We start from the raw sequence: 27,458 nt of genomic DNA on the forward strand, positions 1-27,458 counted from the left end.
ACCTGGTGTCCCTTGTCATGCATTCAGCAATGCACGTTCCAGTGTTCAACAAAGCAGCCATACAATCACCTCCCTTCCCATTTTGAGTCAGAAAAGTGTGCGAATAAATGAAGCAAATCTAATTCTTTTTACCTTAAAACAAATATAAGAATCCACAAATTTTGACGCCTGACCACCAGATTTATTCCGAGTAATATTGAATACATGATAATGCAAATGCGAAGTAATTCCATATTTGGCAACGTATGATTGTATATTTTAGAAATGTAATGCTCATACACAGTGCTCATCTCTCCCATGCGTCATCAGAGACATGTAGCTGAGATAAGCTCACATGACAAAGCGAGGAAAGCCAAAAGCGGCGGAATCTCAACACAGTTGTCATTCAAACATCATGAAAAACACACAGGTTGTGACGATTCCCATTTCACGGTTTAAACAAGGAGTATAAATCACGCACTCGCCCCGTTAGCTTAGACAGAATGAAGTGCCATTTAAAATACTCGTCGGAAACGCGCAGGAATCTATCTGCGAGCAACTGTTTAAATGGAGTCTGTGATTATGTATTGTAAATTCTGCAACATTAACTGACATTTCCACGGGGCTCTGACTGAATTCCTGTTGTACAGCAAAATGATGTAACTGAGCGATACAAAGCGGAATTTGAGCTTTCAGGCATGTAATGCGTTTGATCAGTCAAGCATGGACACGTTTTTTTTTATCAAGTTCAGAGATTCTTTAACGACGATTATCTTTTGTTGATTAGCTTTCCATGTCCTGTTGCAATGGCATTTCCCCTCGGTAAAGTATAAAGAATGGAATAGGTTGCAGTGCTCTGAAAATAAAGCCAATTAATTGGGTGCATATTATCTCTGGATGACAGTCCCCTTGAATAAAGAACATGCATTTCCTTTTAAATGTAGATTTCAAGAATAGCTGCACGGCTTGGCAGTATTTTATTTTCTAGATTTTTGTTTCAGTGTAATCTTAGCCAGCGAGGATCAATTGTGACAATACAGCTTTGTATATACCAATCAAAGGGCAGGTCCTTCCATGTAAATTGACAGGTCTATTCTGGGTACATGACACACAATCATCAACTTCACCAACAATTTTCATCCTGCACTCAAATTTACTTGGACCATCTCTGACAGCTCCCTCCCCTTCTTGATCTCACAGTCTCCATCACAAGAAATAGACGATTGACTGACATCTATTACAAACCCACTGACTCCCACAACAATCTCAACTACACTTCTTCCCACCCTGCTTCCTGCAAAAACACTATCCCCTACTCCCAATTCCTCCATCTGCGTGGCATCTGCGCCCAAGATGAGGTGTTCCATACTAGAACATCCGAGGTGTCCTCATTGTTTAGGGAATGGGGGTTCCCCTCTTCCATCATAGACGAGGCCCTCACTCATGTCTCCTCGGTACCCCGCAGCTCAGCCCTTGCTCCCCCTCCCCCTAGTGGCAACAGAGACATAGTCCCCGTAGGCCTTACCTTTCACCCCGTCAGCTGTCGTATACAACACATAATGCTTCAAAATTTCTGCCACCTCCAACAGGATCCCACCACTAGCAGCCACATTTTCCTATCTCCACCCCTTTCCGCCTTTCGCAGAGCCCCTTACCTCCGCAACTCCCTGGTTAACTCATCTCTTGACACCCAAACCACCCCCTCCCCAGATGCCTTCCCCTGCAACCGCAGAAGATGCAACACCTGTCGCTATACCTCCTCCTTCGACTCTATCCAGTGACGCTGACAGTCCTTTCAGGTTAGGCAGAGGTTCACTTGCAGCTCCTCCAACCTCATCTACTGTATCCATTGTTCAAGATGTGGACTCTTATATATCGGCGAGACCAAAGGCAGACTGGGCGATCGTTTTGCAGAACACCTTCGCTCAGCCCACGTGAACCAACCTGATCTCCCGGTTGCTGGACACTTTAATTCTCCTTCCCATTCCTACACAGACCTTTCTGTCCTCGGTGTCTTCCATTGTCAGAGTGAGGGTAAATGCAAATGGGAGGAAAAGCATCTCATATTTCACCTGGGCAGTTTACAGCCCAGTGGTATGAATATTGATTTCTCTCCCGGCATTCCATCTCTCTCTATCCCTCCCCCACCCAAGTCGCACTAACTTTTCATTTTCACCCTACAAACAGCTTTCAACAGCGTGTTTCCTTTATCGTCGTTACTTTTTTGCATTCATTGTTCTTCATCTCTCCACATCACCATCCATATCTCTCGTTTGTGAGGTTATATGCAGATAAATGTGAGGTTATCCACTTTGGTGGCAAGAACAGGGAGGCAGATTATTATCTGAATGGTGCCAGATTAGGGGAAGGGGAGGTGCAACGAGACCTGGGTGCGCTTGTCCATTAGTCACTGTAAGTAAGCATGCAGGTGCAGCAGGCAGTGAAGAAAGCTAATGGCATGTTGGCCTTCATTGCGAGAGGATTTGTGTTTAGGAGCAAAGAGGTCCAGCTGCAGTTGTGCTGGTGAGACCGCACCTGGAGTATTGCGTGCAATTTTGGTCTCTAAATTTGAGGAAGGACATTGTTGCTATTAAGGGAGTGCAGCGTAGGTTCATCAGGTTAATTCTCGGGACGGCGGAACTGAAGTATGATGAAAGAATGGGTCGACTGGGCTTGTATTCACTGGAATTTAGAAGAATGAGAGTGGATTTTATAGAAACATATAAAATTCTTAAGGGATTGGACAGGCTAGATGCCGGAAAAATGTTCCGCATGTTGGGGGAGTCCAGAACCAAGGGTCACAGTTTAAGAATAAGGAGTAGGCCATTTAGGACTGAGATGAGGAAAAACTTTTTCACCCAGAGAGTTGTGAATCTGTAGAATTCTCTGCCACAGACGGCAGTGGGGGCCAATTCACTGGATGTTTTCAAGAGAGAGTTAGATTTAGCTCTTAGGGCTAAGGGAATCAAGGGATGTGGGGAAAAAGCCAGAACGGGTACTGATTTTGGATGATCAGCCATGCTCATATTGAATGGCTCGATGGGCCGAATGGCCTACTCCTGCACGTATTTTCTATGTTTCTATGTTTCCCTTATTCCTAACCTGTCTGAAGAAGGGTCTCGGCCCGAAAAGTCACCCATTCCTTCTCTCCAGAGATGCTGCGTGCCCCGCTGAGTTACTCCAGCTTTTTGTGTCCATCTTCGGTTTAAACCAGCATCTGCAGTTCCTCCTTACACAATAAGCAAGTCTGGTTTTAATCCCAGCCTTAATGCGGCACTGTTATTCGTTTGTTTAGGGATTTCTTTTAAGGTCCAAGGGAAAAGCGTGTATTAATTTACGTGCAAAACCCCGTGTTTACCTAACTTCTTTTGCAATCTCTCGGAGAGTTTTTTTTCCCCACAGTGATCTTTCGATATCGTCAAGAAAGGCAGCCAGGAAAAAAAAAGTAAATGGGCAGAACAGGGGATGTATCAGTGGCTTCCAGAATCAGTAACAGTTTTGAAACATTGAGACACAAGAGACTGCAGATGTTGGGATTTGGAGCGAAAAAAACAAGCTGCTGGAGGTGATTTGAAACATTGGTGTCTTTGTACAATTTCCTCAACCTAGATTATACTCGGTTACTGGTATAAAGCAATGCTATACTTGTCTAAAACTCCTAAATGACCGAAGCCTGCAATTTACTGTTGGCGATATTAATGGACCGAGAAATTAATAGGCAAGGTCTTATTGGCAAACGTCACTGACAATGATTTCTAACATGGACTCTTAAAAAGGCAATCGCGCTGAAAAGCAGCTTTACGTGTGCCGTTCAAGTGTATTTAAACACCTGGTTTAAGGCAAATTGAAAAGTAAACGTTCAGATTCTCTATTGTACTAAAAGAATGAACCTTTTAAGACAAAGGTCAATATTTGTATAAAACGGTCTGCTTCACATTACTCTCCCGAACTGCCGATAAACCCCTGGTGCTCATTTGGTGCAACATTTTTTTCCTCAGGGCATGCTCAATAACCCTTAACAACACATTACAGTTTTAATAAAATGGAATATTGTCCCAGAAATTGGCAGCGTGTGATAGAAATGTGTTTTTAGTGATGAGTCAGTGCAGGGGCTTTGTTATCTCTCTTGTACAGAGCTAGGAAATCACTAGATTTCGCCGTCTTCGTGATTCAGATGATCGTGCACTGAAAGGCTGTCATTTAGTGCTTTCATCAACACGGGTGACGTGCTATTTATAATCCACTGTTCCAATGCACCAGTCTAGAGCTTCTTAGGAAGTTTGCTTAAAAGGTTTGCTTAAAAAGAAATGTCATTTCCATGGACAAGGAATAAAATGTTTGATGGAAGAAAAGCCCGGACACAGCGGAAGGACATGGGGCAGATGATGTTCTGCCTGGTGTTTCACTCTTTCTACAAAACGGCGGTAACGATTGAATCAGAGCGGTGAAGATGTTAGTCATAGGACCAATATAGCACCGATCAATATGTCCCATCTAAGCTAGTCCCATTTTCTCGTCTTTGGCCCACATTCCTCTGGACCATTCCGATCCATATACTTGTCCAAATGAATTTTCAATGTTAGAATAGTACCTGGCTCAACTACGTTCTCTGGTTCCATATACCCACCTCTCTGTGAACAAAGTTGCCCCTCAGAATAGAAATCTTGGCACTCTCACCATAAACCTATGCCTTTTTGGTCATGAACCCCCATACCCAAGGAAAAAGATTGTGCATTCACCCTAACTATCCCCCTCATTATTTTATACACCTCTATAAGATAATAGACAATAGACAATAGATGCAGGAGGAGGCCATTCGGCCCTTCGAGCCAGCACCGCCATTCAATGTGATCATGGCTGATCATTCTCAATCAGTACCCCGTTCCTGTCTTCCCCCCATACCCCCTGACTCCGCTATCCTTAAGAGCTCTATCTAGCTCTCTCTTGAATGCATTCAGAGAATTATCATATCATATCATATATATACAGCCGGAAACAGGCCTTTTCGGCCCTCCAAGTCCGTGCCGCCCAGCGATCCCCGTACATCAACACTATCCTACACCCACTAGGGACAATTTTTACATTTACCCAGCCAATTAACCTACATACCTGTACATCTTTGGAGTGTGGGAGGAAACCGAAGATCTCGGAGAAAACCCACGCAGGTCACGGGGAGAACGTACAAATTCCTTACAGTACAGCACCCATAGTCAGGATCGAACCTGAGTCTCCGGCGCTGCATTCGCTGTAAAGCAGCAACTCTACCGCTGCGCTACCGTGCCGCCTCCACTGCCTTCTGAGGCAGAGAATTCCACAGATTCGCAACTCTCTGACTGAAAAAGCTTTTCCTCATCTCCGTTCTAAATGGCCTACCCCTTATTCTTAAACTATGGCCCCTGGTTCTGGACTCCCCCAACATTGGGAACATGTTTCCTGCCTCTAACGTGTCCAACCCCTTAATAATCTTATACGTTTCGATAAGATCCCCTCTCATCCTTCTAAATTCCAGTGTATACAAGCCTAGTCGTAAATTCCAGTGTATACAAGCCAAGATCACCCCTCATCCTCTTGCATTCCGAAGGAATAAGATCCTAGCTTGCCCATCCTTTCCCTATCACTTGGCCCTCGAGTCTTGGCAACAGCCTCCTAAATCTTCTCTGTGCTCTTTACAGCTTATTAGGTTATTAGCTTATTATATTCAGTTCTAATAAACCAATTAAAGAAGATTATGTTTTAAATTCATTTGGAAATTAAATGAATTTTGCATCCAGAGTGTTACTGAACTAGATACAAATAGAAGAACTTATTCTCGGAAAACATGTTCCAATGGATAGCAGGAGCTCCACAGTGCTGGATCATGGAGTTCTGAGTGTCATTACACAATGCAGAGATTTGCACTCTATATGTTTAGTAGGTTTGTAAAGTGTTTGTGTAATATCCATTATGTAAATGGATAAAAGGACACAAAGTCCTGGAGTAACTCAGCAGGTCGGGCAGCATCTCTTGAGAATATGGATAGGTAACGTTTTGGGTTGAGACCTTTCTTAAGTCTCGACCCGAAACATCACCTTTCCATGTTCACCAGAGATGCTGCCTGGCTTGCTGTGTTCCTTCAGCACATTGCATCCTTATGTATATTAACCAGCACTTGCAGTTATTTGTTTCTACTGTGTAAATGGATTTTAGATAATTAGTTGAAGAAAAATTTAAAACCCACCGGAAGTCTGAAACAAAGCAGATGAAAAACAGAGTTAACGTTTCAGGTGAAAAACCCTTCTTGGATGACATGATAACTGCACATCATGCTCTGTTGTGAAAGAGATCAGCTTCTGGAATTGTTTTTCTTAGCATGTTGTTGAAGACTGGAAGAGCCGTTTCCATTCCCACACAGTATTCCCAGTTGGAATTTGGAATTTAGAAGGATGAGAGGAGAACTTATCGAAACGTATAAGATTATTAAGGGGTTGGACACGTTAGAGGCAGGAAACGTGTTCCCAATGTTGGGGGAGTCCAGAACAAGGGGCCACAGTTTAAGAATAAGGGGTAGGCCATTTAGAACTGAGATGAGGAAAAACCTTTTCAGTCAGAGAGTTGTGAATCTGTGGAATTCTCTGCCTCAGAAGGCAGTGGAGACCAATTCTCTGAATGCATTCAAGAGAGAGCTAGATAGAGCTCTTAAGGATAGCGGAGTCAGGGGGTATGGGGAGAAGGCAGGAACGGGGTACTGATTGAGAATGATCAGCCATGATCACATTGAATGGCGGTGCTGGCTCGAAGGGCCGAATGGCCTCCTCCTGCACCTATTGTCTATTGTCTATTGTCTATTGTCTATTGTGCTTCACAACACTTGGATCCGTGGAATCCCTGAATATTTAGTTGTTCTCACTCTGTTCCCAACCTCCGCCTTCCACCTTCGAGATCAGGAATCAATCACCTCTGCCTATTTACCGATTTAAAAAATGTCCCAAGAAAAGTTTCTGCACCAATTTGTATTATCATGGTGGTTGAGACATGAATAGCATTTGGACAGGGAAAGAAATTCCCCATCCTTCTTGAAATGCGTTATTCGATTTTTGAAGCCTATCTATACATAGAACGTAGAAGAGCACAGCACGGAGACAGGTCCTTTATCCCACGATGTTCGTACCGAACATGATGCCAAAATAATCTAATCTCCTCTGCCTGCATGTGATATCATCCCATTCCCTGCATATCCAGGTGCCCATGGAAAAGCCTTTTAAATGGTACGATTGTATCTGCCACAACCTCCACATCCGGCAGTGAACCCAACACTCTCATTGTTAAAATACTTGCCCCGTACATTTCCATTAAACTTTGTGCATCGTACCCTAAATCTATGCCCCCAAGTCTTTGACATTTGTACCTTGGGAAGAAAGATCCTGACTGTCTACCCTATTTTTGTCTCTCATAATTTTATAAGCTTCTATCAGGTCTTTCCTCAGCCTCCGACACTCCAGAGAAAATAATCCAAGTTTTCCCCAATCTCTCTTTGTAGTGAGCTCTTCTGCACCCTTTCCAAACCCTCCACATACTTCCGATGATAAGGCGACCAGAACTGCACGCAATACTTCGTATGTGGCCTGACTGAAATCATATAAAGCTGCAAAATTAATTCCTGGCTAATACTCAAAGCCCCGACGGATGAAGGCAAACACATCATACGCCTGTAAGATCTCATCTGAAAGGCACCATCACCACCATTTCAGCAGTCCTGCTTAGAAGCAGCAGTCAGGATTATGCCCTGAATTTATGCCTCAGAGGAATAAGTGGCTCGAGTGAGCTACGCCGATGTGCTTAATAGAAAACTGATTTGTCAATAGTTTAGTAAGTGGCCAGTCATTTGCATTTCTAGGAGGGTGCTCACTTTAGTCTGACAAGAACGTGATCTGTTGTATGGCAGCTGAACAGCATGGATGGCAAGTACCCAGCTGTGGATGTACACTGACTGATTATGTAAAATCAGGAGGAGCCTCTGGCTTATATGCCTAAAGCAACATGCAGAATTAAAAAAATCAAAGCATCACCTTGTGAGGCTGTTCTTGAGTTGCAATTCTATTCCTGAAGAACCTGTCTCCTTTATATTGTCATTTGGTAGCTATGGCAGCTGAACTGACTCCATACAAATACTAATAGAAAGTAAGATAGACACAAAATGGTGTAATTCAGCAGGACAGGCAGCATCTCTGGAGAGAAGGAATGTGTACGTTTCGGGTCGAGACCCTTCTTCAGACCTCTCGGCCCGAAACGTCACCCATTCCTTCTCTCCAGAGATGCTGCCTGTCCCGCCGAGTTACTCCAGCATTTTGTGTCCATCTTCGGTTTAAACCAGCATCTGCAGTTCCTTCCTACTAATAAAAAGGAACAGCAGATGCTATTTATACCATAGATAGACACAAAATGCTGGCTTAACTCAGCAGGTCAGGCAGCATCTCTGGAGAAAATGGATAGGTGATGTTTCGGGTTGGGACCCTTCTTCAGACTTCTTCACCCAAAAGCTGACTGTTTTCTCTGTACCTTGTCCTATGCCTCAGTAACAGTCAGAGTAGCAGGCAGAAATTTGCCTCACTGTTCTGAATAGGTTTCAGCCGCACCGTAATGCACAAAATTGGAGCTTGTGCTCAAATCATTTATCTTGATGATGCACACTGTGTCTATTGCTTATATTCCTAGTTTATTGTTTGCATGAGAGATAAAACATAATATTTGGAGAAATTAAATTTGTCCATATGCAAACAGAAAGTGACAAGCTATTTTTTTTAGATTGAATACACATCATTAAGAAATAAGTGCCAGCATCAATGTACCGTTCATATGCTGGGATCCTCTGTGATATATTAGAACGTATCTGGTGACACTTAAATGCTTAAAAAGACAGATTTAATGCACAGGCACAGTCCTTAATGGGTTCCTTCATGTAAAGGAGGTGTGAATATTGAGTGCTGCATGATGTCATTTGCAACGTTTATTGTTAAGGAAACACAATTTCAATGGGAAAATAACTTTAAAATGTAGCCTGTCATGTGATTTATCTCCATGAAATACCGAAGAATCAATTATTACTGCAAAGTATTTCAGGACTACTCTTGAAGAGAGATCTGCATTGTGTCTGGCAGGATATCTCGACAATCCCAGCTGTGAGTCTCACTGGCTAGCTGAGGCCAGCAGGGAGGCTTCTAGGGAGCTGGTATGGGAACAGGGAAGATGGAAATCGGCACACATCCCTGTCAAGCCAAGCTCAAACTGGTCCCCCTGTCAAAAGCATATCAGCAACTTCTCTTCTATTTGCCCCCTGCCATTTAGTCATTCAAGCTGCAGATGCTGATTGGGTCCCGACCTGAAATGTTGTCTGTCCATTTCATCCACAGATTCTGTCTGACTGGCTGAGTTCCTCCAGCACTTTATGTTTTCCACTCATAATTTAGTTGCTGTCTCCACTGGTGCTGCCTTGACTGATATTATCAGTCATAGTTCAGATTACCAATACATGCGAGATCTTTCCTTTTGTGGCACTCTACCGCTGGGCGGCACGGTAGCGCAGCGGTAGAGTTGCTGCTTTACAGCGAATGCAGCGCCGGAGACTCAGGTTCAATCTTGACTACGGGTGCTGCACTGTAAGGAGTTTGTACGTTCTCCCCGTGACCTGCGTGAGTTTTCTCCGAGATCTTCGGTTTCCTCCCACACTCCAAAGACGTACAGGTATGTAGGTTATTTGGCTGGGTAAATGTAAAAAATGTCCCTAGTGGGTGTAGGATAGTGTTAATGTGCGGGGATCACTGGGCGGCACGGACTTGGAGGGCCGAAAATGCCTGTTTCCGGCTGTATATATATGATATGATATGATATGATAAAGTTTTAGTGTAGAGTGGCAGAACCAAAGTTCAAGGATTTTATATACACAGGCATATAGTCCAGAACAAGGGGCCACAGTTTAAGAATAAGGGGTAGGCCATTTAGAAAGGAGATGAGGAAGAACTTTTTCAGTCAGAGAGTGGTGAAGGTGTGGAATTCTCTGCCTCAGAAGGCAGTGGAGGCCAGTTCATTGGATGCTTTCAAGAGAGAGCTGGATAGAGCTCTTAAGGATAGCGGAGTGAGGGGGTATGGGGAGAAGGCAGGAACGGGGTACTGATTGAGAGTGATCAGCCATGATCGCATTGAATGGCGGTGCTGGCTCGAAGGGCTGAATGGCCTACTCCTGCACCTATTGTCTATTGTCTATTGTCTATTGACATCTAATCAGCTGAAAACATAGAGAATCATTTGGATTCTGGCTTGTGATTCTATCTGCAACTTGGTCATAAGAATCTTTAATTACAGTGATGAGATCGTGGAATTGTGGACATTTCAGGGCCAGGATATTGATTTCTCTAACTTCAAGTAACCCTTGCACTCCCTCCCTCTCTCTCCATCCTTCCCCCACCCAAGTCACACCGGCTTCCCTTTCTCACCTAGCAAATAGCTAACAATGGCATGTTTCCTTTATCATCATTACTTTCTTGCATATATTTAATTCATGTGTTCTATGTCTCTCTACATCAATAGACAATAGACAATAGGTGCAGGAGTAGGCCATTCGGCCCTTCGAGCCAGCACCACCATTCAATGTGATCATGGCTGATCATTCTCAATCAGTACCCCGTTCCTGCCTTCTCCCCATACCCCCTGACTCCGCTATCCTTAAGAGCTCTATTTAAACATAGCACAAAAAGTAAGGAAATTTGTGTTTGTAGATTATTTCTTTGTTGTAACAATGCTTCTTGGCAATAAATCTTATACCGTTGGAAAGCCTGTTTATTTCCCTTTTAAATGGTGCCACATTTGTAAGGAACATGCATTTGTGGGATGAGCAGCAGAGCTGAGTATGTGGGTTGCGCCCATGAAAAATCTGCCAAATCTTCTATGCCAATGCCAAACAGCTTATTCTGCCATTGACTCTTGTTCGGTGTTGTTTGGTGGATTGGATGATTGAAGTCTGAAGAAACAAGACATATTGGCAATTTAACAATTTATTCATTTAATAAACAGGAGCCTCAGTAGCGTGTGGAAGAACCATACACAGCCACAACAGCCTGGCACCTCCTCCTCATGCTGGTCACCAGCCTGGTCACACACTGTTGTGGGATGGCATCCCATTCTTCAACCAGCATTTGTCGCAAGTCAGCCAACGTGGTTGTGTTGGTCACTCTGGCACGAACAGCACACCCAAGCTGATCCCACAAGTGTTCAATGGGGTTGAGGTCAGGACTGCTGGCAGGCCACTCCATCCTCTCCACTCCCAGATCCTGGAGGTAGTCTCTGAGAAACCCTGCTCTGTGGGGGCGAGCATTGTCATCTTGGAGGATAGAGTTCGGTCCCAGACTGTGGAGATATGGGATTGCCACTGGTTGCAGAATCTCATCTCGATATCTCTCTGCATTGAGATTGCCTCCAATGATGACAAGCCTTGTTTTTCCAGTGAGGGAGATGCCGCCCCACACCATCACACTGCCTCCACCAAAAGATGTTACTCTATCGGTGCAGCAATCAGCATAGCGTTCTCCGCGTCTTCTCCACACTTTGACCCTATGATCCAACTGCCATAGGCAGAATCTGGGCTCATCGCTGAACATAACGTTCCTCCACATGTTCAGGTTCCAGTGCACGTGTTGCCGACACCAGCGCAAACGGGCCTGACGGTGAAGGGCAGTCATGGCAGGCCTCCTGGCAGCCCTATGAGACTGGAGATCGGCTGCGTACAGTCTGTTCCGAATTGTCTGGGCAGAGAGCCGTCGGCCATATCGTCCTGCAAACCTTGACTGCAAATCTGTAGAAGAAAGCCTACGGTTCCTAAGTGCTGACAGGGTGAGGGAACGGTCTTCTTCGGGTGTCGTCTTCTTGGGACGCCCACTTCGCGGCCTGTCTCTGACATCCCCCGTTATATGGAACTTGGCCTTCCCTTTGGAGATGGTACTAGGGCTCACTCCAAATAATGCCGCAACTTGGTTTTGCGGAACACCAGCTTGAAGTTGCCCTATCGCACGGGCCCTATCTGGATCAGTCAAACGTGGCATGCCGATTCTTGGAGCAGACACCTGCTGACCACTGTAGCAGGGCCCATGCTCACAGATGCTGCCAATCAGGTGCCAATCAGGCACCAGATTGTCAGCACCTGGGGGCACCAGAAGCTCAAAACAAGAGTCAATAGCAACAGCAGAATAAGCTGTTTGGCATTGGCAGAGAAGATTTGGCAAATTTTTCATGGGCGCAACCCATATACTCAGCTCTGCTGCTCATCCCACAAATGCATGTTCCTTACAAATGTGGCACCATTTAAAAGGGAAATAAACAGGCTTTCCAACGGTATAAGATTTATTGCCAAGAAGCATTGTTACAACAAAGAAATAATCTACCAAACACAAATTTCCTTACTTTTTGTGCTATGTTTAGTTCTCTCTTGAATGCATTCAGAGACTTGGCCTCCACTGCCTTCTGAGGCAGTGAATTCCACAGATTTACAACTCTCTGACTGAAGAAGTTTTTCTTCATCTCCGTTCTAAATGGCCTACCCTTTATTCTTAAACTGTGGCCCCTGGTTCACTGTCTACAACTCTCATTTCCCTTTCCCATGACTTGTCTGAAGATGGGTCTTCACCTGAAACGTCACCTATTCCTTCTCTTCAGAAATGCTGCCTGCCCCTCTGAGTTACTCCAGTATTTCGTGTCTATCACAGGAAAAGACCCGTCAGCCTATCTTTGGCAGTCAAAATAGAAATATTTGGCTCACTCTGTGTCCTAACTCTCAGTTTATAGGCTTCTGGATGTCGCATTTCAAGTGTTGATTCAGGCCATTTTAAAATCTGCTCAGAGTTTCTGCTTCGACAACACTTTTAGAGATGTAACCCTTCAGATTCCAATCCAGTTTATAGATGAACAAGAATTGTGATTTTGGGACTGAAGACAAATGCAGTGCAAATACTGGAATCTGGAATAACAAACAGAACACGGGAAGAATTGAATGCACCCGGAGCCGAAAAGAATGAGTTGTTGTTTTGGGCTGAGGTCCTGAATCAGGACTGATGATTTGGGATGCGTCAGACATCTGATTAATCTTAGACTTGCTTCAGAATATCAGATTGCGTCTGTGTCATTTTGGCGGCAGCCAGAAAGCAAAGAAATCTTGCTAGAAGAAAATTCCGAGTGTTTTTATATTATGCTCATAACAATGAAGTGGGGACACATTATTCCTTATTAAATGATGGCAGGGCTTTGAATTTATTTCCATTGCGAGTGTCACACTTTGTGAAAGATGGGAAATCTTTGCAAAAGATGAATCACCTATTTCTTTTCTCCAGAGATGCTGTCTGACCCGCTGAGGAACTCAGGAACAGGCCCTTTGGCCCACAATGTCAATGCTAAACATGATACCTGCTTAAACTAATCCCTTCAGCCTGCACATTTTCCATATCTCTCCATTCCCTGCAGATCCATGATAGTGCATATCTAAAAGTACCTCTTGTTTTCTTTGCAACTACGAAGATCTCATAAAATTATTTTAAAGCAGAAAGGGTCTTGACAGACAATGTAGAGAGAAACTGTTTCAAAAGTTGGGGAGGCCTACAGCTAAAACCGAGGCTTTAAAACAAAAGTGATTTGCAACATAAAACTAAATGTTCTGGTTTACCAGACTGATGCCTGAATTAGGGGGTATTAGCTATAGGGAGAGATTGGGCAAAATTGGATTGTTCTCTCTGGAACGCCAGAGGTTGTGGGGACAAGCCGGAAGCATAGAACATTATGAGAGGCATAGATCGGGTGCACAGACAGAATCTTTTTCCCAGGATGGAAAAATCAAATACTAGAGGGCATAGTTTTAAGATGAGAGGGGCAAGATGTGTGGGGCAAGTTTTTTTACACAGAAAGTAGTGAGTGCCTGGGCCATGCTGCCGCATGTGTTGGTTGAAGCAGATACATTAGTGGCATTTAAAAGACTTTCAGATAGGTGTATGGATATGGAGGGATATGGGTTATGTTCAGGTAGATAAATGATGGTCTTGGCATCATGTTCAGCACAGGCATTGTGGCCTGAAGAGCCTGTTCTTCTGCTGTACTGTTTTATGTTCTAACATGAGGAACCATTTCTTTTAAACTAGTTATTGGTTTGGGTCTGTAATGCACTAGCAGGATCAATAGTGAGTACAGACTCAATTGTTGTGCTCAAAGGGGAGATAGATACATATCCGAATGAATACAAATGGCAGGGCAATGGGGAAAGGACAGGGCCATAAGAATGGCTGGATTGCTTTTGCACAGGGCCATCTTTGAATGGACCAAATGGCCTCTTCAGCTATATTATAGAGTGAAAGTCTTGTTACCCTGTACTGAAGATATTCATATGAAAGCCAGCCAGTCATATCTCAGTTCCCTTACTTATCAATAAACCAATAATTGCAACAGTCCCTTCAGATTACCGATGATAAGAAAATAATTAATTTGTTCCTTCTACAGTTTTTGGAGGATGCCAAAGGGACATTTCCCTGTATTCAACATTTCTGATAAAAGCATAAACATAGTTTTTACCATCACAATTCCACCCTTTCCTCTTTGCTTTTATGCTGTGACTCTAAGTCACTTTTAATTCCTTTTCCCTAAGCTGTGAGATGCTTAAAAAAATTATTACATTTTGTTATTCCAGGAAAAATAACTCACGTGGAGGCCTATTAAATGTGGTATTTATCCACTAGATGAATCGGCATATTAATGATTGGATAAACGTTGCATCAAATAATCCCCTACTTCCGGTTAACAAATTCTTCTCTATTTTTCAGAAGAGAGCAAAACTTTTCTTCGCGATTATATTTAAGCAAGTCATTAACTGAAGTACATTATGCACTCTTCACATATATAATACAGTAGCTTTCAAACATCTCATTAATTAGTACTGGGAAGAAGTCACTGATCAACTTTATGCTCATTACTATAAAATACATGAGGGACATATCAAGTAAGGATCTTTGAATGTGTCGGGGAAAGTGATTGTAGAGGAGGGGAGGAGATGCCAAAATGCTCATAGTAGTAGGAAAATCAATTTTTTAAAGATCAGTAGGAAGAAATGTTTGCATTTATCTTTCATATCATATCATATATATACAGCCGGAAACAGGCCTTTTCGGCCCTCCAAGTCCGTGCCGCCCAGCGATCCCCGTACATTAACACTATCCTACACCCACTAGGGACAATTTTTACATTTACCCAGCCAATTAACCTACATACCTGTACGTCTTTGGAGTGTGGGAGGAAACCGAAGATCTCGGAGAAAACCCACGCAGGTCACGGGGAGAACGTACAAACTCCTTACAGTGCAGCACCCGTAGTCAGGATCGAACCTGAGTCTCCGGCGCTGCATTCGCTGTAAAGCAGCAACTCTACCGCTGCGCTACCGTGCAAGTGTGCCAGATATTTATTATGTTAATTCGAATCCAAAACTGCAAGTATCAGCTAAATTAGGTGACATGTCAGAAAGCAAGTGTCTCAATAACAATAGCAGAAAATTATTATCCTTCATGGGATTAATAACAGTTACATGATAAAATTCTCTTCTGCTGAATAAGCTGCCTCTGGCTTAGAGCAATTTAACAAGCATTGGCAACAGTCCTAGTACTGCACCTCACTGAAATAGCCCCTGTTCCTCAGAGAACCCATGTCTAAAATGAGCAATTCCAAAGCCTGGCTGCAAGCTCGCCATACTGGACTGCGCAGATCTCAATAGCCAAGAGTCAAGTCAAGTCAAGAGTGTTTAATGGAAGCACAAGAAACTGCAGATGCTGGTGTCTTGAGTAAAGTATAAAATGCTCGAGGAACTCAACGGCTCAGACAGCATCTGAGGAGGGACTGGATTTGCAATATTTCAGGTGGAGACCTTCTTCAGCCTAATTATTTCATTGTCATTTGCGTCGAGAACAGAACAACACAATTCTTACTTGTTGCAGCTTCATAACACAACATTAACACAACAGGTCAACAAATAAAAGTTACTACAATTAATAATACAATAAATCATCAGTAATACTAGGTAACCTAGTATTATAATAGTACAACCTGAAGTACATATTGCAACCTAAACAAAGTCCATAGTAGATCATTGCTGAGGTAAGATTGTGGTTACGTTTATGCACATGGCTCAATTGTCCGATGCTTGACAAGAAGCAGCTGTTCTTGTACCTGGAGTTAATGGTTCCCAGTATCCTGCACCTTCTGCCCGATGGTAGCAGCAAGATGAGAATGTGGCCAGGATCTGATGGGAATGTATAATGACTACCACGGAATTATTGGAGAATTAATAATGTAAATGGGTGCTTAATTGTCAGAATGGACTTGGTGGAAAAGTGCAGAAGCAAACAAAAAACAAAAATCACCCTCAGATGCTTGATACCCAATTTGAAAACAGAAAAGCTGGAAATACTCAGCAGAGCAGACAGCATTTGCATGGGAGAAAAACAGAATTAACCTTTCAAGTTAACATGCTTTCGTCAGAAAGTTTCAACAAAAGGAAATCCATTATATCCTTATCAATCAAAAAATCAATTTTCAGATTCTGGCACTATTCCGTAGTCCTTCAGGTTATGACATGTAAATTCCTCATGGAGCTATTTTCAAATTACTATGTCTTATACCCTTTCAGGAGGTGAGATTCAGACTGATCATTCTTTCCTTGAAAAGTTACTTTCTTGATTCCCTTCCATCTTTCTATCAATTGTCTTAAATGCGTGTTTTAAATATGTTGGTCATTCTGCCAAGGGAAATGGATGGTTCATATTTACTCCTTTTTGACCCATCATAATTATTCTGTACTAAACCTCAGTGAAACCTGCCCAGCTTCTTCTGTTCAAATGAAAACAACACCAGTTTGAAAAAGGCTCCTGACCCAACCCGTCACTCATCCATGTTCTCCACAGATGCGGCCTGACCCGCTGAGTTACTCCAGCACTCTGCGTTTTTCCCTGTCTAATTACTCTTTCCTTGTGATGAAAATTCCCCATAATCCCCTTAATTATCCTCAGTATCATGACTTTGGATATCACATCCTGTAACATAAGCCCTCTGATTAATTGCCAGCAGATATCCCTTTCAACTGTCTTGTTATTTAAATGGTTGGTGGGCAATCCATGCACCTGATGGTTACTGCTGGTTGTCCAGACTTTAAATGATCCTTTTATGCAATAACCAATATTTCTTCCGATTTAATGCGCCCTGTTAAAAATTTGAACGCAATGTCAGATTACCAAAATGTTCCCATCCTGCCCCTTCATCATCTGCATGGCCAGCTGCAAATTAACTAGGTAGAAAGTAACTTTTCAGTGATCATTTTAGGTTTTGGACATAATCCTCATAGCTTTTGGTTGCACACTATTGCCCAAAACTTTCCCTTGATCAGTCTGCGTGATACATTTTTGCGAAAGGAAAATAATTGTGCTCTTTAGCGGTTCGTGCATCGCTACATACCAAAATCCACAAGTTTGATGCCTCCCTCTGTTGTTAATAGGATGTTATTGCCCTTGATGTCACGATGAATTGTCCTGTTGTTGTGTAAGTGTTTCAGGCCCTGGAGAAAAATGGATGGTGACAGTCATAATATGCTTGCAGCAAATAAAACCTTCTGACTAATGAGCAGGAGGAGTGAGCCATTTAATTCCAGCAGCTAACCTTTGTGGTATTTGCATGTTTTCTGAAGCAAGGAGCCTATAATCTATGTAATGCTTCATTCTGAGCTTAAAGGAACCTGTTGCCTGTTAAAATACTGCAATAAATCTTACCATTAGTGCTTCGTGCAGAATGTAGGCAATGATCGGTTCACTCATTCTCTCCCCTCGCTTTAATAAGCCTTTGGCAAGATCAGTCACAGAGCCTCCATTGCACAGCTGAAATAACAGAAAGAGATCGGTGACAACAACAATCCAATCAACTTGAATTTATACAGTGCCTTTTCCAAGGTCCTTCGCAGAGCCAAAAGAGGAATGGTTAGCAAGTTCAGTCCAGTCAAAGAGATTGGTATTAAAAGTGGACCATCCTAAGGCAGAGCACAGAACAGATTATCAAATAAAATTGATACCATACCTTAAAATGTTCAGGTAATTGTTATGGTAGATGAACAAAGTTTGGACAAGGAGACTCGATCAAGGGGGAGTGAGAGAGGGACAATTTGGAAAGATTTGGAAAGCTAATTCCTATATCCAAGCAGATGCCAATGGTGGGGGAATAAAAATCAGGGATGTTGGGAGACAAAATGTGTAGGAAGGGATGGGTCTCGACCCGAAATGTCACCTATTCCTTTTCCTCAGAGATGCTGCCTGACCCGCTGAGTTGCTCCAGCTTTTTTGTATCTATGTTAAGAGACAAGATGGATAAGACAGATTTGGAAGAGTGCAAAGATCGTGGAAGGTTTTGTGGGATTGCGCAACTTCTAGATAGGATTAGGTGAGGCCGTGGATGGATTTAATGGGTGTTTGTTAAAGACGGTGAAGGAATTTGGGTGGATCTTAATTGGCTGGAGGTACAGTTGCCAATGGAAAGGGAAATCAAAGAGACATGGTGTGTGTGTGCGCGCGTGTGTGTGTGTGAGTGAATGAGTGTGTGTGTGTGTGCGTGTGCGAGAGTGTGCATATGCTAGTGTGCGCGTGCTTGTAGGTATGTATGTTTACGTCTAGGTGTGTGTGTGTGTGTGTGTGTGTGCATGTGTTCATGTGGGTGTGTGTGCGGTTGTGCATGGTAGAGTGTGGGCATGAGTGTGCCTTTCAGGGAAACAGGTTGGAGCCTGACCCCAGATGCTGTCAGTGATTGGTTCTGGAGGATTCATATCCTCTCCTCTCCTCTCCTAGGTTTCATTTGAGCGGTAAATTAATTGGCTGTTGTAAATTACTCCTTAATATTGGTGTCTGAGTGAGAACAAGAATCAAAGGGGTGTTGATGGGCATGCGAGGGAAAAATAAGTTGCCGAGCTACAGGGAAATAGGGAGAGAGGGAATGGGACTTGATAGGATAGCATTGCCAGGAACCAGCCTTGATTCAATGGACTAAGTGTCCTCTTTTTATGACATAGTAACATAGGAGTGGTGATATATGAGGAAATGTATTAGCAATTCATTGCCAGGATAGAAAAATCAAATACTGTAGTAGAGGGCAAAGCTTTAAGGTGAACGGGGCAAAGTTTAAAGGAGATGTGTTCTTTACATAGAAGGTTGCCCGGAACACAATGGTTGAGGCAAATACGATGGTGGTATTTAAGAGACTTTTAAGAGACTTTTGGATAGACATATGTATTTGCAGTGAATGGAGGGATATGGTTTATGTGCAGGCAGATAAGAGTTAGTCTTAGCATTATGTTGAGCACTGCCATTGTGGGCCGAAGGGCTTGTACTTGTGCTGTACTGTTCTATGTTCTATGTTCTTGGTTCTAATGGTTAATGAGAAATTTAAATCTAGGAAGAAATATCCAAGTTACAAAGAACACAGAAACAGGCCCTTTGGTAACCGAGAATACAATGACCATCAACCTCCCATTTATGCTCACACTATGCAAAGTCATTTTGTTCCCCCCATATTCATATCAATTTGTCCCCATGTTCTCCGTCTTACCAACACACAAGGGGGGCTTGCAGTGGCCATATATCCTTCAACCCCGAACATTTTGAGGGGAATTAGGGAGGAAATGAGAACACTTGAAAGAAACGCACCTGGTCAGAGGTAAGATATACAAACTCCACACAGACAGCAGCATCGAACACGGATTGAACCCGGGTCTGTGATGCTGTGAACCAGCAGCTCTACCTGGTGCATCACTCTGTCAGTCGTATCAAGCATTAATTATTTAGTTTGTCAGTATTTATTTACCTTTTGAACACCACAGCGGTCATTTAATTAAAATTATCTCCTTTCATATTCACAGGAAATTGGCCGTCTTTGTGAAGTCTAAATAACTGAGACACATATAAAATAAATGCAGATCACTTAAATAAACATATATATTTACAGGAGAAATTAAAATGATCCCGTGACAAAATCATGACAATGTCGAGGCATTTTCAGATACTGAAGATAATCGGGACAATTAAACAAAAAGAAAATACTGGAAGTTCAGTTAACCACCGGGTGGCGCCGCAATGGCTTCCTCGCCAACAGTCTGTCTCATGCTTTCCTTCTTTTGTTGTTTTATAGTATGTGTTAAATGAATGTTTTAGTGTTCTTTAGCTTGTTTTATGTGGGGGCAGAGGGGGAAACTTTTTTAAATCTCTTACCTTGACGGAGATGCGATTATTTTCCATATCGTATCTCCATCCGCACTGCGGTCTAATATCGAGGAGTTGGCGAACTTTTGCTGGAGATCGCCTTTGGGAGCTCCAACCACGGGACCCTTTGGGATTTAACATTGTGGTGCTGGCGATCCATGTCGGCGATCGACATTGGAGCTCCAACCGCGGGAGCTTGCGGACTTTTAATGTCGTGGAGCTCACGGTCCTTGGTTAGAGACCGACTTTGGGAGCTCCAAGGTGCAAGGGCCTCGACCGCCCCGATCGCGGGTGCTTTGATTGCCCCGGCACGGGATCTTCGATCGCCCTGATGCGGGGGCATCGACCGCCGACTGTGGGAGCTTCAATCGCCCCGACTTCAGATGGTTCGACTGCCCCCAACCGCGGGAGAATAAAAAGGATGAGGATTAGACTTTATTGCCTTCCATCACAGTGAGGAATGTGGGGAATCTGCTGTTGTGGATGTTTATGTCAACGTTTACGTAGTTGTGTGTCTTGTTGCTTTTTTTTTAGTATGGCTGTATGGTAATTCGAATTTCACTGTACACATGACATTAGAGGCAAACAGACCCGTCAGGCCATTGCTCCATGCTAAGCAAGGTGCCCACACGTGCAAGTCCCGCTTCCCTGCATTTGACCTAAAGACTTCTAAATCGTTCGTAACTATGAACCTGCCCAAATATTTTCAAAATTCTATTATTGTTCCTGCCCAAACTATATCATTTGCCAGGAAGCTCCATGCAATACCACATAGTGTAAGAAAATAACTGCAGATGCTGGTGCAGATCGAAGGTATTTATTTCACAAAATGCTGGAGTAACTCAGCAGGTCAGGCAGCATCTCAGGAGAGAAGGAATGGGTGACGTTTTGGGTCGAGACCTTTCTTCAGACTGATACATACAATACCACCCTCTGTTTAAAATAGTTGTTCTTCTTGACTCCCCAAATGTGGGGCAAACGCTGTATCTATTCAGTCTCTCTATTCCCCTCGTGATTTTATACACCTTATAAGGTTACACCAGCTTCCGCCGTTCCTACCCTGCCCAATCTCTCCTTATAACTCAAGAAAGTCCTGGAGGAACTGAGCAGTCAAACAGCGTCTGGGGAGGGATAGACAGGCAATGGTTTGGTTTCTCCAGACTGATTGAAACAGGGGGGGGTAGAAAGATGGAAAGAAGAGGTGGAGACAGGACAAAGCCTGGAAATAAATAGATGAGTACAGATGAGGGTGTTGGAGATGTGGGGGGGGGGGGGGTGGGGGGGTGGGGGTGGGGGTGGGGGAGGTGGGGGGGTGGGGGGGGGGGGTGGGGGGAGGAGGAGATCAGATGAGTAGAATAAATGATAAAGACTCAAGGTGAAAAAGTGACAAAAGGGTGTCAGATGTTGAGGGAAGGGGTAAAATGCAAAGCTTGAGGGAGTGATGTGGGTATGTGGGTGAAGGGGACATGGGGTCGCAGAGGTGGGAGATGCATGAAGGAGAGAAAAAAACAGGGTGACTGGAACGGGAGAGGGAGATGATTGGAGAAATGAGAGTGCAGGAGGGAGGGGGGAGGGGACCGCAGGAAAGAAAGAGATGGTGGGAGGGGGGTTTTACTGGAGATGGAAAAAAGGAAGAAAAATTGTCATAAAAACCGCGAGGAATGGTTGGTCAGAATTTAACAAAGAAACATAGAAAATAAGTGCAGGAGGAGGCCATTCGAGCCAGCATCGCCATTCATTGTGATCATGGCTGATCGTCCACAATCAATAACCCGTGCCTGCCTTCTCCCCATATCCCTTGATTCCACTAGCCCCTAATTTGTCATTGCAATGTTTTTAATTGATTCAAATTAATCTGTAAGTCAATGGCTATCAAATACAATGCCGTTCAAATCCCCTCTGCCATTGTGCAAAAGGTATAGAAGTTTGAAAGCACACACCTCCAGATTCAGGGACAGTTTCTTCCCAGCTGTTATCAGGCAACTGAACCGCCCTTTTGTCAATGAGAGAGCAATCCTGACCTATCTACCTCATTGGAGATCTGCAAAATATCTTTAATCCAACATCATTGGACTTTATCTTGCACTAAACATTGCACCCTTTATCATGTAGCTGTACACTGTGGACAACTTGATTGTAAACATGTATAGTCTTTTTGCTGATGTTAGTCTAGTTAAGATTATTGTCATGTATGCTGAGGTACAGTGAAAAGCTTTTTTGTTGTATGCTCTCCAAATATCAGCAATTATATTTGGCTGCTTAACTTTCGAACCTCAATTCCACATTTCTGGTCAGTCTATGGAAATGTTGACTTTTTGGGCATTTTATGTGGAAAACACAGAGTGCTAGAGTAACTTAACGGATCAAGCAACATCTGCGGAGGGAATGGAAAGGCGATGTGTCGGGTCAGGACCCTGATTGTAATCAGAGGTAGAAAGCTGGAAAAAAATGTGTTGGCGGAAAAAAGCCTGGCAAATGGCAGGTGTATACAGGTGAGGCAGGTTGAGTGGCAGAGAGGGTGGACAATGTCGAGAGATGACAAAGGAGACAAAAGGTGTCAGATTAAGAGAGACGAAGAGTGAAGTGTACAGCCAGAAAGCCAGAGGAAGGGATATAGGTGGAAAGGGACAGTGGGGGTGGAGGAAAACAAGAGAGGGAAGGTGGGAGAAATGGAACCACATTAGGGTGAGGGTGGGGGGCGCAATAAAGAGAGAAGGAAATGGAGGGGTCTTACATAAAAGTGGAGACTTCAATGCTCATACCGTTGGGTTGTAAGCTAGCCAAACTGAATATGAAGTGCTGTTTGTGAACAGCCTCACTTTAGCAATGGAGGAGGCCCAGAAGAGAAAAGTTGGTGTGGGAACGGGAAGGGATGTTAAAATGGTTAGCAACCCAAGATATCCAGCAGGCTTTGGTGGACCGAGCGCAAGTGTTTGATGAAACAGTCACCTAGTCTACCCTTGGTTCCACTGTTGTAATAGAGGCCACATCAAGAGCACTGAATGCAGTAGAAATATATGTTGACTGAATACATCAATGGAACATATATATAACACAGAACAGTGCAGCACAGGAACTGGCCCTTCAGCCCGCAATTTATATGTCGAAAATGATGCCAGGACTAACTCTTATCGGCTTGCACATAATCCATATCTCTCCATTTCCTGCAGAGCCATGTGCCTATCCAAAAGCCTCTTAAATGCCAGACATATCTGCCCCACCACCACCTCTGCCAGTGCAATCCAGGCACCCACCACCTCTGTGTAAAAAAAACCCTCTAAACTTAAAGCTATGCCCTGTAGCATTTATTGTCATCATTTCTTTTTATATGGTAGTAATTTGTAATTGGGACAGGAAAGAGAGAGGAAAGAAAGAGGAGAGAGGAGGGAAGAAAGAGGGAGAGAGAGAGAGAGAGAGAGGGAAGCGAGGAGAGGAGAGAATGGAGAGTGAGGAGAGAGTGGAGAGAGACGAGGGAAGAGGAGGGAAGAGAGGGGAGAGAGGGGAGAGAGGGGAGAGAGGGGAGAGAGGGGAGAGAGGGGAGAGAGGGGAGAGAGGGGAGAGAGGGGAGAGAGGGGGGAGAGGGGGAGAGGGGGGAGAGGGAAGAGGAGAGGGAGGGGAGAGGGAGGGGAGAGGGAGGGGAGAGGGAGGGGAGAGGGAGGGGAGAGGGAGGGGAGAGGGAGGGGAGAGGGAGGGGAGAGGGAGGGGAGAGGGAGGGGAGAGGGAGGGGAGGGGAGAGGGAGGGGAGAGGGAGGGGAGGGGAGAGGGAGGAGAGAGGGGAGGGGGAGGGGAGGGGAGGGGAGGGGGAGGGGAGGGGGAAGGGAGAGAGGGGAGAGGGGGAGAGGGGGAGAGGGGGAGAGGGGGAGAGGGGGAGAGGGGGAGAGGGGGAGAGGGGGAGAGGGGAGGGGGAGAGGGGGAGAGGGGGAGAGGGGGAGAGAGGGTAGGAGAGAGGGTGGGAGAGAGGGAGAGAGGAAGAGAGAGGGAGAAACATATCCCACTTTAACCTTTAGTGCTATGCTCTGTAGATGCTGTTTTCAGCTTTATGATGTCTTCTTGATTTAAGCAACACATACAGAAAGCCACTTACAGGTGAGATGGAGACTTTTAAGGCACAATACAACAAAGTGCTGAAACCCCGGCAGAGCTTAGAATACCATCAAGAGAAAACAGTTATTGTCAGGAGCAGTCAATGATTCCTTTGCTCACCCACAACACTGGGGATTGGTCTAGTCAGAGATTTACCCTTTCCGACGAATGAGAATGACTCATGTTATCCTCAGATCCGCAGGTCATCTGGATTCCGGTAAAATACTCAAGACGACAAATCTCAAGAAGACGTAAAGGGAGATGCCCTTTGGACAATAATGAGTGACAGAAAGAAAAATCCAATATTTGGACAATGTTTCCAGCAAAGGAGCAGAGCATGTGCCTCCAGCCTACAGTGATGTGGATGCAGCCGAGTAAATTAGAAATGGAATGTAATTTATTTTTCACGTTGACACTGAGACAGGTGGAGCAGGCCTCCTGAGGGCCACTTTCATGTTATTAATTCCCACATATTAATTGTCCCTTCCTGGAAGTATTTGCTGAAGTTTTTCTTTACTTTGAAGAGAATATACTGTTCCTTGTCCTGTAATATTGTAATTGTTTTCCTTTTCATTTACATACCCCTCAATGGCAACACAGTGGTTTGGCATCAAGCCTCCTTGTGTTTGAATAAAGTGTCCCCTCATTCTGCCAAATCCCAAGGAATGCAGAATGCAAATAAGCATGTGGCACAGTGGTTCAGCTGGTAGAGCTGCTGCCTCACAGTTAGAAACACAGAAACATAGTAAAGAGGTGCAGGAGTAGGCCATTCGGCTCTTTGAGCCAGCACCGCCATTCAATATGATCATAGCTGATTCTCCAAAATTAGTTCCCTGTTCCTGCTTTCTCCCCATATCCCTTGATTCCGTTAGCCTCAAGAGCTAAATCTACAGTAACTCTCTCTTGAAAACGTCCAGTAAATTGGCCCCCACTGCCTTCTGTGGCAGAGAATTCCACAGATTCACAACTATCTGGGTGAATAAGTTTTTCCTCATCTCAGTTCTAAATGGCATACCACTTATTCTTAAACTGTGACCCCTGGTTCTGGACTCCCCCAAAATGGGGAACATTTTTCCTGCATCTAGCCTGTCCAATCCCTGAAGAACCATCCATCCATCCATCCATCTATCTCTAAAACTCTGTGTTTGTTTGTGTGTATGTGTCCACCATAATTTTTCTGGTTCGCACAGCCAAAACGGCACACCATAGAGCCACAATATTTGGCCCACGTTACTCACCATTATCCTGGGCATAATGTGTAACAACTCTCATTCAAATTGAAGCTACATTTTTAAAGCTTGAGACATTTTAAAGTTTAAAAATGTCCTTTCTAACCCATTTCTCAAAGGTCTTCAGCGTGTGACATCACAATGGCACCCGTGCGACTGTGAGAGATGAGCTCGCGCTCCCCCACCCCCCCCCCCCCCGGCCGGTATTCAGTGTGTGACATCACAATAGAACACGCACATCTTTAAGAATAGCGCTCTCTCCCCCCCCCCCCCCCCCCGGAGGACCAGCGGGAGGACCGTCCCAGCATGCCTCGCGTCTGCATTCCCCTCATGGTGCAGCGCGACGCCATTCCCCGCAGCTCGCGACTAACAGCGCTCAATGAGCGACCCAGGGCCTGGGGGTCGCTCCACGCCCGCAAACCAGTGCACACACCGGTAGGATTGATGGGCCCGAGCCAGGGATCACCAACGGGTCCGCACCTCCGCTGTTGTAGAGAGGATGGGGTGTGTGAGTGGGGAGAACAATTTCCATTTTTAAAAAAACTTAAAACCCTGCTTACTTCATAGATTAGACTTTTTAAAAAAGCCGTTAAAAAAAAAAAGTTAACAAACCCGGGGAGCGGGGCTCGCCCGAGTGACTAGCCAATGGGGGGGAAGGGGTGACGAGAACATCAGGGGAGGGGGGGAGGCGGAGGAGGAGGGAGGAGGGGGAGGATGGGGGAGGAGGGGGGAGGATGGGGGAGGATGTGGGAGGATGGGGGAGGATGGGGGAGGAGGGAGGATGGGGGAGGAGGAGGAGGAGGGGGGTGGAGAGGGTGAGGGGTGGGTAAGGAGTGGGGGTGAAGGGGTGGGGATGGAGTGGGGGAGGAGGAGGGTGGAGGTGGAGGGTGGAATGGAGATGGTGGGGGGGGACTGGGGGGGAGGGCTTGGGGGGAGGGGTTTGGAAGAGAGTGGGGGTGGGGGAGGAGAGTGTGAGGGGGAAGAGGGACAGTGGGGGTGGGGGGCAGGGGAGGAAGGGAGAGAGGGGGGAATGGGTAAGAGAGAGTGGGGTGGGGGGAAGGGGGGCAGTGGGGGGCAGGGGAGAGTGGGGGTGGGGAGGAGGGGAGAGTGCGGGTGGGGAGGAGGGGAGAGTGGGGATGGGGAAGAGGGGAGAGTGGGTGTGTGAATGAGGGCAGAGTGGGGTTGGGGAGGAGGGCAGAGTGGGGGTGGGGGGGAGAGTGGGGTGCGGGCAGGGAGAGTGGAGGTGGGGGGAAGGGAGGGAGGTGAGGGGGGGAGGGGGGATGAGCGGAGGGGGAGGAGGCAGGGCTGGGGCAAGTGGGGGTGGGGCAGGGGAGGGGCAGGTGAGGGGAGGGGCAAGTGGGGGTGTGTAGGGGGGATGGAGTGGGTCAGTGGGGGGAGGAGGGGGGGATAAGGGGGATTGAGTGGGGGGGGTTGAGGGTGCTACACCAATACAGGAGAGTCTTTGGGTCCAGGGTGTTTCTATAAGATCCTGTTTCTATAAGACATTTTAAAGCTTGAGACATTTTAAAGTAAAAAAAATTCCTTTCTAATCCATTTCTCGAAGGTCTTCAGTGTGTGACATCACAATGGGACCCATGCGACTGTGAGAGATGAGCTCGCGCTCCCCCCCTCCCCCGCCAGTATTCAGTGTGTGACGTCACAATAGGACACGCACGTCTTTAAGAATAGCGCCCTCTCCCCCCCCCCCCCCCCCCCCTCGGAGGACCAGCGAAAGGACCTGGTTCACAAAATAAAAACAGAAAGTGCTGGAATAAGTCGGCAGGTCAGGCAGCATTTTGGAGCAAATGGATAGGCGACATTTTGGGTTGGAACCCTTCTTCAGACTGATTGTGGGTGGTGGGGATGAGGGGGGAGAATGCTGGAAGGGGGA

General features: G+C 45.1%; 1 protein-coding gene across 1 annotated transcript in view; it reads right to left on the reverse strand.

Moving 5' to 3' along the window:
* Nucleotides 1-27,458, reverse strand: part of LOC144602980 (myosin-IIIa-like) — a 76,352-nt gene that overhangs the window by 12,783 nt on the left and 36,111 nt on the right. Inside the window, exons 4-5 of the mRNA XM_078416107.1 lie at nucleotides 17,787-17,891; nucleotides 17,476-17,575 (exon numbers count right to left, since the gene is read on the reverse strand). Coding sequence (XP_078272233.1) covers nucleotides 17,476-17,575; nucleotides 17,787-17,891 — 205 coding nt within the window. The remainder of the gene's footprint in view (nucleotides 1-17,475; nucleotides 17,576-17,786; nucleotides 17,892-27,458) is intronic.

This window comes from Rhinoraja longicauda, chromosome 2, assembly GCF_053455715.1.
Source record: "Rhinoraja longicauda isolate Sanriku21f chromosome 2, sRhiLon1.1, whole genome shotgun sequence".
Lineage (NCBI taxonomy): Eukaryota > Metazoa > Chordata > Chondrichthyes > Rajiformes > Arhynchobatidae > Rhinoraja > Rhinoraja longicauda.